The sequence below is a fragment of the Cottoperca gobio genome, chromosome 3 (genome assembly GCF_900634415.1).
Source record: "Cottoperca gobio chromosome 3, fCotGob3.1, whole genome shotgun sequence".
NCBI classification, from domain to species: domain Eukaryota; kingdom Metazoa; phylum Chordata; class Actinopteri; order Perciformes; family Bovichtidae; genus Cottoperca; species Cottoperca gobio.
The window spans coordinates 7,086,414-7,099,632 of record NC_041357.1 but is presented as its reverse complement, the minus strand read 5'-3'; the positions used below and the strand labels follow the sequence as shown (position 1 = coordinate 7,099,632).

Sequence of the window (13,219 nt, the reverse complement as noted above, 5' to 3'; positions counted from 1 at the left end):
AAATCAGAAAATACTGGCATAATAACAATTTCCATATTTTAGGAATAAAATGTTGTACAAATCAGGCTCTGTATGATGTATAAACAAACCTCTCAGTAAAATCCTTCAGAATATAGAGAGAAATTAAACTTAAGAGTTTGGTGCATGGAAGAGCTTCTGAAGTGGAGGATTTTAAAGATAAGTATTGTAAAATTCAAAACATTTTGCAAGACACTACAGGGGTAGATGGTAACTAATAGCAATGAAACTTCCCCAGTTAATCACTTACATCGAGACACTAATCTTTTGTATTTCAAGTTTTCTGAAATGTTATGTTTAAATATGCAAATGAGGCATTATATAATTTGTTGAATTTATGACAAATCTACACGCAATTTGATAGAGTTAGTCAAATAAACACCTAAATGGGTATTTTGGATGTTCTCTTTTCACTAGACGAAAAGAAAACATGTTATGGAATCAAAAAATAATGTTTTTGCCTGTTGTGTCTCACTTTAACGTTTACATGACTGTATTGTCCAACAAGTCCTCCAAATGAATATTCATTGTTTGTAACTTCCCTCTACACACGGACAAATAGAAGTGTTTTCTGTCATTTTGTGTGTCTTCCAAAACCTGTTACAACTCACTGCTGTGAAATACATCAGCACGATATAAAAGTGTTGGCGCAAAAATGACTTAGTAAGGTTAAAAGAACGATTGTGGTTTGAGTTGATATGAGAACTTTGTTTGGGACTTCGGACCTTTGTTAGAGGTGAACACCATGATGGCGTCAGATGGAGAATCAGGGGGATCACGACGTCCGTTAAATCAATACATCCAATACTTGATATATTTCAGTGTGATGTGGTGGACAGACCGAGTCACCGCACGGTTAAAAACACACATTACTCCACTGTTGTCTAAAAACTAATATAAACACATCAATGAGCCACACTGCTGCACTGTGTGACATGTTCCTTCATTACCATGAACACACACACTGTACTTTATTTTGACTCCCACACACACCGTCCTGCTGCCACACATACTCACTAGAGCCCCAAATGTGGATTAATACGCCACAGAAAATAGTCCCCAACAAATGCAACATTTCCTCCTGTTTGTTTGGTGAGATGTATAGTTAGCAGATGTTTAAAGAAAATACTGCACAGTTAACAGTAGTAAATGAAAGTGTAGCCCTACCCTGAAAGCTTCGTTATGTAATGTTGTGATCTCTAAGTGTGTGTTATGTGTTATTGTGGGTTATGTCTCTGCAAAGAGAGAGTGATGCTTGTTATGTTTTGTTCCTTGAAAAAAATAGAGGAAGAAATGGTTGGTTAACATGAGCAGCTATAGCCACCATGGACACATTTAAAAAGTGATCACCTGTCTCTAACAACTGAAACTTCATGAAACCAAGGTAGACACAATGTTTAATGGGATTTAATCTGAAATAAGGACCTTTAACGCGATCATTTAAAAAGCTTATATTGGAAAGATTAAGTGAGATCCCTCACAGTAGTCATGCTCTTGATTAAATATGAAGTTATTAAACGAAAACTGCTCGCCGTCTCCTCAAATGTGACATGTGGCTGCATGTTAGTTTTATCTGGTAAACACCCTCAGTGACCATAAGTGCACAGTTGGTCCTCTTCACACCTCCCCACTGATGGATCCACTTACACCAACATGTCCTCCTCAGCACCAGCCAACGTCCCTCTATGTGTCAAACGATCCCACAGGGACAGGCTGTCAGTGTCCCATCCTCTGAATGAAACTGTTACTGACAAAGTGTCATCGTGCTTTTCTCCCTCCTGCTTCTTGTGTTTGCTCATATCAACTGCAGATAAGACACAGACTGTATTGATAGAGTCTGTGGCTTTATGCAACATGCTGCATAGAGCTACACCGTATGATTTTTACATTTACATTTTATGCATGCTGCAAGACCATTCATATGTGCAACCCTGTGGTAAATCAGTATGTATGATTCATTCATTAAATGTCAGAAAACTGTGAAAAATGCTTAATACAATATCCCAGAACTCAATGTAACATGTTGAAATTGCTCGTTTTGTCTGACCAACAGTCCAAAACCGCAAATATATTACATTTACAAATATATTAAACAGAAAAAAACTGATAATACACACATTTAAGAAGCTGGTGACAACACATTTTACTTGATAGGAACTTAAACAATCGAATATCAAATTATTTAATAATGTTTCTAGTTTTCAGGAATGTTCGAAAGAGTTCAGTGAACTCATTGTTTTTTATTTTCTAAATCAATTTATGCAATTCAAACCTGTATTTGGACCATATTGTCACCTTATAATCGGTTAATAATATGAACATATTAACAAACACTTACCTATTTATACATTCAGCAGACACATCATTCATTTGGTGTTGTGTTTGTGTCCACCTGAGGAACCTGGTCACGTCCAATATTCACTTGTAGCTCTGTTTTTGGTCTCCACCAACTCCTGAGGGAAATAAAAAGTCTCTTTAGCTGCTAAATGCTCTGTTATTTTCACCAGCTAGTGTGTAACTGTCTGCAGTTTGGTAACAAAGTTGATGAGAGTGAATATTGATTGATTTTTTCCTGGTTATTAATATCCCACAGTTAAGCCCCTTTATATGACACTGATGAGGATTACTATCGTATCCACTGCTCCCTACTCTCGATTTCTGTGCTTTTAATTTGTAACAAAGTGCAATGGTGTGTGTGTGTGTGTGTGTGTGTGTGTGTGTGTGTGTGTGTGTGTGTGTGTGTGTATGTGTGTGTGTGTGTGTGTGTGTGTGTGTGTGAGGGTGGTATTTTCCCTGGAAAAATGCTTAAACAATTTTTGTTTAGTTTTATTTGACGATGTTGAGCATCTTTGGTACAGAACTTGCCTTTAATCAACTCGATCCTATCTGTGTGTTTGCAGGGGCAGGGGGAGGTTTCAGCTCGAGGCTCAGCCATGGAGGGGGACTGCCTCAGCTGTATGAAGTACCTTATGTTCATCTTCAACTTCTTCATCTTTGTGAGTTCAACAACGGGTGTTTACTCTGCTCTCTTCTTCTATGGTTTAACAAGAGACTGAAATCGTAAAACAATCCTGTGAAATTGTAATGATTTGTTTCTAAATACTTTAAAATGCAGCATCTTTCTTTGTTGTTTCTAGTTGTAAGTGAACACAATACAGGATCAAACATGATGCTGTTGCCTTCTGCCTTTAGGTTTTTCTTTCTCTTTGCTATAGACAGTGCTACTGCGGAACTTGATTGAAAAGAGGGTGATACATAACATTCAACTGGCTCACATTAGGGACATACATAAATTAACAATGTGATTTCTTTCCAAAAATATACTATAAGCTTTATGTCAAGTTTATATAATCCATAGTCAACATCACTGACAGCAGAATATATGTATGTAGTGAAGAGAAGTAAGAGAGGTGTCAGCAGTAAGTGAAATACAAGTTCATTGTGTCTCTTTCTCTTTTCTCTTGTGCCGCTTTAACAAGTTACTGGCACGATGTCCAGGTTACATACCTTTGATTCTTCATATGTGATGGAGCCTTGGAGTTTACAATTAAAGGGAAATTACAGATGTTACATTTCCGTAGCTTTGGCCGATGGCTCCATCAGTTATAGTAACGCTAAAGTCACTGCTGAGTTTCTGTGAACACAGCAACATCAAGCAAAAGGTTTGTCCAACAGAGCGACACACAAGAGCTGCAGGCGATCAGACGTGAAGGTTAATCAAATGTACTTGTAAGATAAAACAAATCTTAAAATTATTACCCAAACTGTCTGTTCACAGTTTACAGACTGACTTCCTTCTTGCTATATTTTCTTTTACAGGGACAAAGTCACACTCGTTAACATCACTGCAAATGTTTTTAACTGCTGCCCCTTAGCCACATGTAAGATGTATCCATTAAAACAACAATAAAAACAACAACATGCTAAGTTTGAACAATAAGTCCATAATATATTAATTATGGACTTATTTACATAAGTATGTCACCAACATGAAGCCAGAATAAACAGCAGGCTTATAAACTTCGACGTTGCGCATTTTTGTAGACAGAGCCCGAGAGTCCATTTTATTGTTTTATTTTATTTATGTTTTATTTATTTGGGATATTTTAACAATTTTTACATTCCAATTCCAATATCTGAATATTTTTAAGAATGAAAAGTTCATTGCTCTTTAAAGGAGTGTTTTTGCATTATGACGCTGTTATATTATCAGTGGCATCAAATGGTCTTAAAATGACAATAATATCATTTATCACAATTATTGGTCAATATATAGAATTATATTATATAGAATTAGTTATCGTGAGGAAAGATGACTGATTACTTAATTCCTGAATAATTAACCCTCTCTCTCCCAGCTGGGTGGCTCCTTCCTGCTGAGTGTCGGCGTTTGGGTGCTGGTGGACCCGATGGGCTTCAGGGAGATCGTGGCGGCCAACCCGGTGTTGTTCACCGGGGTCTACGTCATCCTGGCCATGGGCAGCATGCTGTTCCTGCTGGGCTTCCTAGGCTGCTGCGGAGCCATCCGGGAGAACAAGTGTCTCCTGCTCTTTGTGAGTGTGCTGAAGTTTCACCCGTCACACATGAGCAGAGAGATTTACTGGTCTTATTGTATAACAGGTGAACCACGACATCCTGTGTGATCATCTTAGTAAAAATAAGAGTAGGTTATAGAGTTTGTATGTAGAAAATAATGCTGCATTCACACATTGCAGTGGTGGAAAGTGGGTGCTTTTGAAGTTGATTTGTTGTTGTTTCATTTTAGTATTGATTGACTCATTAGCTCGGAGAACATGGTACATGTAGTAAAGCAACATTTCTTTTGATGTCTTTTAGCTCAAGGCTAGTGTCCCAAGAGTCCATATTGTATTCACACTAAAAAATATTTTCAGAAATACTATATAGCACACATACACATCCTATTTCTGTTGTATTTTAAATAAAGAAATCTGGTAGAAATCCATGTAGGTCCAAAACACTATACGCTGTGAATTACTGTAAAGGCCTTATCTGTGTATGTCTTACATCAAGTTGGTTCTGTTTCATTTATATTTAAGTTTTGTGATTTCACATCAGCATAAAAAAAGTTGTGAAACTGCAACAAGAAGGAAGCTGTGTTAGAGTCTCTGTCCATCCTGCATGACATCCCTGCTTCTGAGTTATGTAAAGAGCAGAGTCCAACAATACAAGTGCTCCATCTAGAGGAATGTAATGGTGCTTATCTGCAACAAGACGAGCTGTCAGTGATCACTTATTCAACCTTTACTTCCCCAGACACTGACAGACAAAGTATTAGTCACAGCCAGTACTGTATGCTGTGTAAACTGAGACATTCATTGTGTTTATTGGATTTTTTTTACTAAAATATATTAATATATGGAGTCATAACTGAACATTTGTTTTTGTAGAATATTATTATTATTATTATTATTATTATTACTATTATTATTATTATTATTATTATTATTATTATTATTATTATTATTATTATTATTCGAGTATCTTCCCATAAGCATACGTTCCCTGGGCAACACTGACTTATTTTATCTTTACTGCTTTTAGTTCTTCATGCTCATCCTCTTCATCTTCCTGGCCGAGCTGGCAGCTGCCATCCTGGCTTTCCTCTTCAGGGAGCATGTGAGTACACTTTCTGTATCAGTTCATCATCAATGAAGGTAAAAGTTCAATAGCTGATGGGAACAGTGTGTGTTCTGAATACAGGACACGGGAGGGGACCACGATAAGTTAATCAGTACAGAGGCCAAAGGTTGTGCTGTGACTAGAAAGAGCTGCTGCACTAGTTTCTTTCTGTGGAACAGGGTTTTATTACAGAAGGATCATGATACTATCAAAAGAAAAGTTGTAATTGAAATCCGCCCCTGTAGTTTAATCTCTGAATTTTCTACAACATCTGTAAAATATATATTAAATAGGTAAGTATAACATCTGCACGGACGCTCACAGACATGGGCAGATAACAAGATTTACGTCATGCAGACCGCTGCAGCTGCATAGATGCATTGAGCTTTAACCCTGTTCACACATGTGGAACGCGCTCTCTTCCCTCTAAAAAGCCTTAAGTTTGTGGACATGTTTAGCGTGAAGCGTGTTATTTACAACCTCTGCTCCGGTTACTTTCTCATACTGCCACTGCGTTGTTTTAGTCCACGTAGCTCATTAAAGTTCATAGAGAACCGAGAAGTCGCAGAACCATGATGATCAGCTTTTCTTCCGTTAATCTTTTAGTACTTTGACGTTGTTGAGTTGGAGTAAGAAGCAGTTGTGTACTTCTGTTCCCAGAGGGGGGCAAAGCAAAGTTGAACTTTCCCAGGTCGGCTTTTGACCCTTGAGTCTCGGTGGGTGGTGCCAGGATGTTATTTCAAGGTTCACTTCAGAATGAGTGGCTGCTGCAGTGTTTGAGTCTGCATGTGTGAACGTGGATGATGGAGGCACATGAATGTTTGATCGCATTTCTAACCCTTTATTTGGAGCAGTAAATAAACTGCATGTCCGAAATACTGAAATGTAGAAATACTAGAGTGTTAAAATACTCAGGTACAATTAACTAAATACGTCCTGCATTCAAACTCGTACTTAAGTAAAAGTACGAAAGTATTAGCATCAAAGTAAAAGTACTCATCACGCAGAGTAGACCATTTTAGAATCATGCATTTTATATTATTGGATTATAATTATTGATGCATTAATGTGTTCATCACTTTGATGTTGCCGCTGGTAAAGGTGGAGCTAATGTTAATTACTTTATATACTGCTGGGTAGCTTAATCCATGATATTACGTCATTAGGGCAGAACCCCAAATTTCTCCCGATAGCACGGTGTGTGAGTGTGTGTGAATGTTTATCACTGCTGATGAGCAGGTGGCAGTATGTTAGCCTCTGACTCTGTATGAGTGTGTGAATGGCTGAATTCTGACATGTGTTTTGTGTTAAATGATCGCAAAGATCCACTTTATTTGTCTGATAACTTAAGTACAGTACTTGAGTAAATGTACTTAGTAACTTCCCACCACTGTCATGGTTACCTGGTTCCTGAACTGAACTGTTTGTGTCTCTGTCCAGTTAACCAGAGAGTATTTCAGCAGAGAGCTGAAACGTCACTACCAAGGTCACAACAACACCGACGTCTTCACATCTACATGGAACGCCATCATGACCACGGTGAAGCATCCATCTTGCAGCTACAGTACCTCTCCTCCTTTTGCTTGTTTTTCCCCACCTTTAATCAACCCCCATCATGTGTCTCTGTACAGTTCAACTGCTGTGGCGTGAGTGGCCCCGAGGACTTCGAGGAGAGTCTCTTCAGGCTCCTCAGCCCAAGTAAGATGGTCCCAGAGGCCTGTTGCCAGAGGAACAGTTCCCCCGGAGACGTCAGTGTGGAGCAGTGTGTGAGCGGCAGCATGGTCTTCAGACACAACAAGGTCATCACAGAAAACACATTTTCTCACAAACACTCGAATGCCTGTCATGAGAAACGTACACACCTCAAGTCTAAAACACCTGAGAGATTAAACGATTTAAAAACACTCCACAAGTATTGTGTTATTATCACTTCATGTGCAAGCAGCATTTTAAATACTTTATATACTGCTCTGGCCTGAAGTGACTTTGAGAAAAATAGTATGTATGTATAGTATTTCTTTCTTCAGTTTCCTTTGATGAACTGAAATATTAGTTTTAATTACTGTACATAATTTAATACAATTTAAGTATATGATGAATTAAACCTATGATATACATAAATGTGTGATTTAACAGGATGAAGTTACTCAACTAAGCTAGGCTAGTTACCTAGCTTATCTGAGTAACTTCAACATATTGAATACAGCTGCTGTCTTATTTATGTGCACATTTATTTATAACAAACATAATGACAAAGATGTTGGGTCATCAACATTGATTATAGGTTTAGCTTCAGGGCTAGCTGTGAATTAGCATCGCTATCTCTGAGTGTGGCGATTGTGATGGTGGTAGATTAGCAAACCAGTGCACATACTGCAGTTTTAGAGGTTGACTTTGTAGTAATCTTGGGAGACATAATATAATAATTATTTTTGGTCAAAAAATGTTTGGTCAAATAATGTAATATATATAATATTGTAAGTCATTGTTGGATAATTTAGCCTACTGTATAACAAATACGTAACTTTTATAAATGATTGTTTTATACAATCTTAATCTGCAAAGTAACCGTAATGATAGTTCTGAAGTACAGCAACATTTCCTAAATAGAAACCGTAAAGTAGATTAAAATAGAAGCTGAACTTCCTCAATAATAGATACATTATAAATTACACAGCAATACATGTCTCCAAGTAGTAAAAATATTCTTATTTATTATATCATAGTGACATTTCTGTTACGTAGTAAATATTAAATTCGAGTTCACTAATTGATGAGTTGTTGTATTGATATTTTTGAATAAAGAAAAGACTTGAGGTACTTCTGCCATCGCTGAAACATGATATTGTTTCATAATTCAACAAATATTTCAATTCTAAAAACACATTATTACAGTAATAATCACCATGTAGTTCTCTTTTATTAAAGACATCAGAATAATTAAATATGGTTTTACACCCAGGCATCTATTTTATATCCATGTGTTTGTTTTATTCATGCAGGGCTGTTACTCTGCGATGGTGGACTACTTTGAGATGTACATTTACACAGCAGGAGCTCTGGCCATCGTGGTGCTGACAATTGAAGTATGTACTGATTTCTCACTGATTTATAATAAAATACTGAATCATGTTGCATGTGAGTGATTCAGGGCAGTGAGGCAGGCTTTAAATAACAAGAAAACGAAGACTGTGTGTTACCTTACAAGTTAGTTTTTAAGAGGAGCGATGAGCTTGAGTCTTAAAGGAGGCTGATTTTGGTGCATTACTACTACTATCATTTGTGTTATGATGTCGATGCTATTACAATTCTGCTTTTTTTCAAGTTTGAAGAAAATGGTTTGTAAATATCTTGTCAAAACCGAAACGTAAAGACATGTATGCATATTTAACAACAGTAAGGCCCTGAATCATCAGTTACATCTTGTGTATCTAAACACGCCCAAGATCTTTAGTTACACATTTGGCAGATTTCATTTTCTTTTGTATTGTACAAACTGATAATATTCTATTTATTTTATGAAATGGCTCAAACAAAACCCTGACGTCTTTGATCCTGTACAGACGATCAAAAACTGGAATGGTTGTTTAAGTTTGCCAAATGTAACCCTAGAACAGAAGGCAGGTTTGTTGTAGACATGAAGGTCTGAAAATCTGACATTTGTAAATGTGAATTTGTGAAATTTGTTGTGCATTTTCACTTACAGATGTATTATTGTCTTTGCCGAGATCAGACACAGTTCACTGCAGAATACATGTACGGCACTGAATGAAAACATCACTCTGAAGATTTTACACACAGTAAAACATTGCTAAACTATTGCTGTACCTGGTATCTCAAGGCCCACAATGTTCTAGAAATATAACTGTAGGGAACGACTTACATTGAGATTTTTCTCGTTCTCTCTGCAGCTCTTCGCCATGGTGTTTGCGATGTGTTTGTTCAGAGGCATCCAGTAACCGTCGCGTCCACACGCATCATCACCAGCCGTCGGAAAGGCACAAGCAGAACGAAAACAAAAACTGTAAAATATGAAATGTATTTGTACAGTGATAGTTTATGTGTCTCATTGGTTTTGTGACATCATTTTGTACTTCACAGCAGCAACAGCAGCAGCAGCAGGGCGTTTGAGGTGCTGCTTTGGGCACAATAGACACACACAGGAAGTAATTTGCAACCTGAGAAGGTTCTGCACTGTCCGCACTGTTTTCTCAAAGGTTAAGGCTTAACACTGGTGTTAAGAGGGCAAACTGAATTATACATCGTCACTTCAGTCCAGAAAACTGGGCCTAAAGCTTGAAACATGTTTTATAGCCCGATTTGGCCATGATGATTGATTCTCAGGATCATGGAGAGTCTGCACAACAGCGTCCAGGTACAATCAGCACATGTTAACCTGCAGGGAGCCTCAGAACAGAGCTGACAGGATTATAACAAAAATGTGAATCAACAATGGAAATCAGAACATGTCGGGCCTCATGCAAGAACATTTTTGTATTCTGATCATAAACCTCTCTTTCTTTTTACTGTGAGGTTTGCTGAGCTGCACAAATGTATTGTTTGAACTTGATGATGATGATGATGATGAATTTAAACTGTTCATGAGTAGAATTATGGATGCCCTCAAATGGCTTCATAAGGCCACCTGTTCATTCACAAAAGCATCACACAAGAACAGACAAAAAGAGAACAAACTCATCCGTGTCAGGAGTAGAACATATTAATACAGCTGCCCACAATGTTTCATCAGAGCAGAGCCGTAGTGTGACAGAAATAAAGGAAGGACGGTCTGACATGAAGAGGATATAAAACAGCTGTTTATATCCAGCGGGCCGCACACTCTGAGAGGTTAAAGATTACTTTGTAACAGGAAAGCGGTTTACCGCACGACTGCCTTCAACTTCAAATTCAGTTTAATTAAAGCGCACATTACCCAGAGAGTCGCTTTACACTTAACAAGTCAGTAAAAAACTTGAAAGAAGAAAACACAAAATATTACATGAAAAGTAAACACACACACACACACACACACACACACACACACACACACACACACACACAAGTTTGAGGTAAATCATTTAAAAAACAAAGATTGTACACGTTCGGGTAGCTCGCGTACTTGTCAATGAGCTAAAATCAGTGATTTGGGTTCCCAGCAGGTAAAATTAGGAAAAATCATAGTGAATAGAATAAAGAAATGTTTTCAACCTGGATTTGAAAGTATCATCCCAAATGTAATTAAGGCTGGAGATATATGAGGAAGAAAGTCCATTTAAAGTTTTGTTTTACTTTTTGTTTTTGTTACAAATTTAAACTTTAACATTTCAATCAGATTAAGGCGTTATGATTGTATCATTTCTTTGTAATTCAAGTTTTTTTATGAAGTTTTCCAATAGATAAACAATATAATGCAAAACAAAACAACATATTAAAGTGAATTAATTAAGAACAAGTAGCAAAGCAAGCAGAACAAAACTAATCCAACTGGACAGGTATAGTAGTTAACCTAAGTCAAATAAGCCACACCAGCAAAATAAGTAAGGACAAACAGACAGAAATGGGCCAGTGAATATTAATACAATACCATCTAAATACAACATAAATGACGTAAGGCATTGTGATTTTTGAGTGTAACAGGTGTTTTTCCCTGTGGAGAACTGTCTGTACACAACTCATACGACAGGACTCGTGAATTTCATTCATGCTCTAAATCCGTGAACATTTCTGAATGTGACAAACTGTCGTCGTACAAGAGGTTCTTGCATGAGGCCTGAAGTCAACAACACGAGTCATAAATCTTTAAACATGAGTCTCTTCACAGTCAGGATTATTTGTGTTTGTTTACAAGAGTCTGTACATTAGTGCAGGGTTCAGTGTAAAGTATTAAGATAAGGAGTATTCAGTATTTAAGTTTGTCATGGAGCACCTGTAAATGAATGCAACTTCACACCATGAGATTGAATGTGTGTGAATGTGTGCGAGTGCATGTATGCTTGTTTATATGTAAATATGCCTCAGTGGGACTGTGCCAATGTACAGTGTGTTTTCCTCTTTGTGTACAGTGTGATAATGTTACTGTGGTCAGTAGTTATATAAAGTGGAAGTTTAGCTAAAATAATATTTTACTGTATGTGTGTTTTAATAAACAAAAAGTTGATTTGTATAAATGGCACTGATTGATATTAAACTGAATTCTGTGGTTTTAGTGGTGTGACATTGAATTAATCATATACAGAACAAGGTTCACATTGGGCGAGTGAAGCTCCACCTGCTGGATAATATATGTATAATATATATATATATATATATATTATATATATATTATATTATATTATATTATTATATAATATTACTATATTATTATATAATAGTATATATTATATATATATATATATATATATATATATATACATATATATGTATATATATTATTTGCTTGACATAAAAATTAAAAAAACCATGGCTATATTATATTATTTTTAAAAGTTTGGGGTACAGTATCCTTTAGAGCAGGGGCAAGACCATTTGATCCGGCCCTCGAGGTCATTCGTAAAATGCACGCAAAAAAAATCCACTAGCAAAAAAAAACTAGACGGCAATATTTTAAATGTGCGACTGACTGTTTTTCTTGGCCAAGGTTAGGGTCATTGACAACAACACGAGCGGAACGTGTCATCACGTGGTCACGTCATGTCAAAAAACGTCCATTTTAAACGAGACTGTCATTGACATCAGTGAACGCAGCATGGCGAGTGTAAAACAGAAAGCTGGATTCGGAATGTCGCACTTTCCAGGAGAAATGGACGAATGATGATTTCTCTGTGGAAGTAAAAGGCCAGTGGGTCTAGTTTGTGCGGACGTACTTGCGGTGATTAAAAATAATCTCGAGCGTCATTACTGCACGAAACATGCCGAACTGCACGAGCTTGAAAGGACGAGTGCGTTTGGATAAAGTTCGGCGGAGTTTGGCCCAACAAGTAGCTCTCTGCAGAGCGGAACATACAAACATGGAAAGATAGAGAGGTAGACCACCACACCAAGAACAGACTATTCCACCACTGCTGTGCAATTATCACTGCCATGTGCAATACTCACTTTATTTTCTATCAACCACTTGGTACTTATATTATTTTTTATTCTATTTAATTATTGTGTACTGCCTTTTTACTTCATATGTTCTTTTGTTGTGACAAGATACATTTCCCCGTTGTGGGACTAATAAAGGATTGTTTTCTGATAAAACAGAAAGATACATGGATAAAAAAAGTTGCTTTTTTGCATTTAGCATAAAAGAAAAGTGAAATGAATGGACTGTGTCTTAATTTTTTTTTACAGAGGTTATGAGTTCATTAGTATGGCCCTCGAAGGATGTTGAAAAAAAAATGGCCCTTGATAGGAAAAAGGTTCCCCACCCCTGCTTTAGAGGCTGACCTTCTCTGTGTCGTCTTCTCATTTGATAAGTGGAAATAATCCAGCCATCTTGTGATGTGTGGGTTGTTTTTGTTGACTCATTCTGTAAAAGCCCCTGATGAAACACGAACAGACTCTTCTGCTAGCTCAG

At 37.1% G+C, this 13,219-nt stretch overlaps 1 protein-coding gene across 3 annotated transcripts in view; it reads left to right on the top strand.

Annotated features, from left to right (window-relative positions):
- The window catches only part of LOC115023643 (tetraspanin-18-like), a 38,833-nt gene extending 26,973 nt beyond the window's left edge, over window positions 1-11,860 (top strand). For all 3 annotated transcript variants that reach the window (XM_029454843.1, XM_029454835.1, XM_029454826.1), the window contains 7 exons: window positions 2,919-3,014; window positions 4,377-4,571; window positions 5,581-5,655; window positions 7,099-7,197; window positions 7,290-7,457; window positions 8,661-8,744; window positions 9,570-11,860. In XM_029454843.1, the coding sequence (XP_029310703.1) occupies window positions 2,952-3,014; window positions 4,377-4,571; window positions 5,581-5,655; window positions 7,099-7,197; window positions 7,290-7,457; window positions 8,661-8,744; window positions 9,570-9,617 (732 nt within the window). In that variant the 5' untranslated portion in view covers window positions 2,919-2,951 and the 3' untranslated portion in view covers window positions 9,618-11,860. The remainder of the gene's footprint in view (window positions 1-2,918; window positions 3,015-4,376; window positions 4,572-5,580; window positions 5,656-7,098; window positions 7,198-7,289; window positions 7,458-8,660; window positions 8,745-9,569) is intronic.
- Window positions 11,861-13,219: the final 1,359 nt, after the last annotated feature.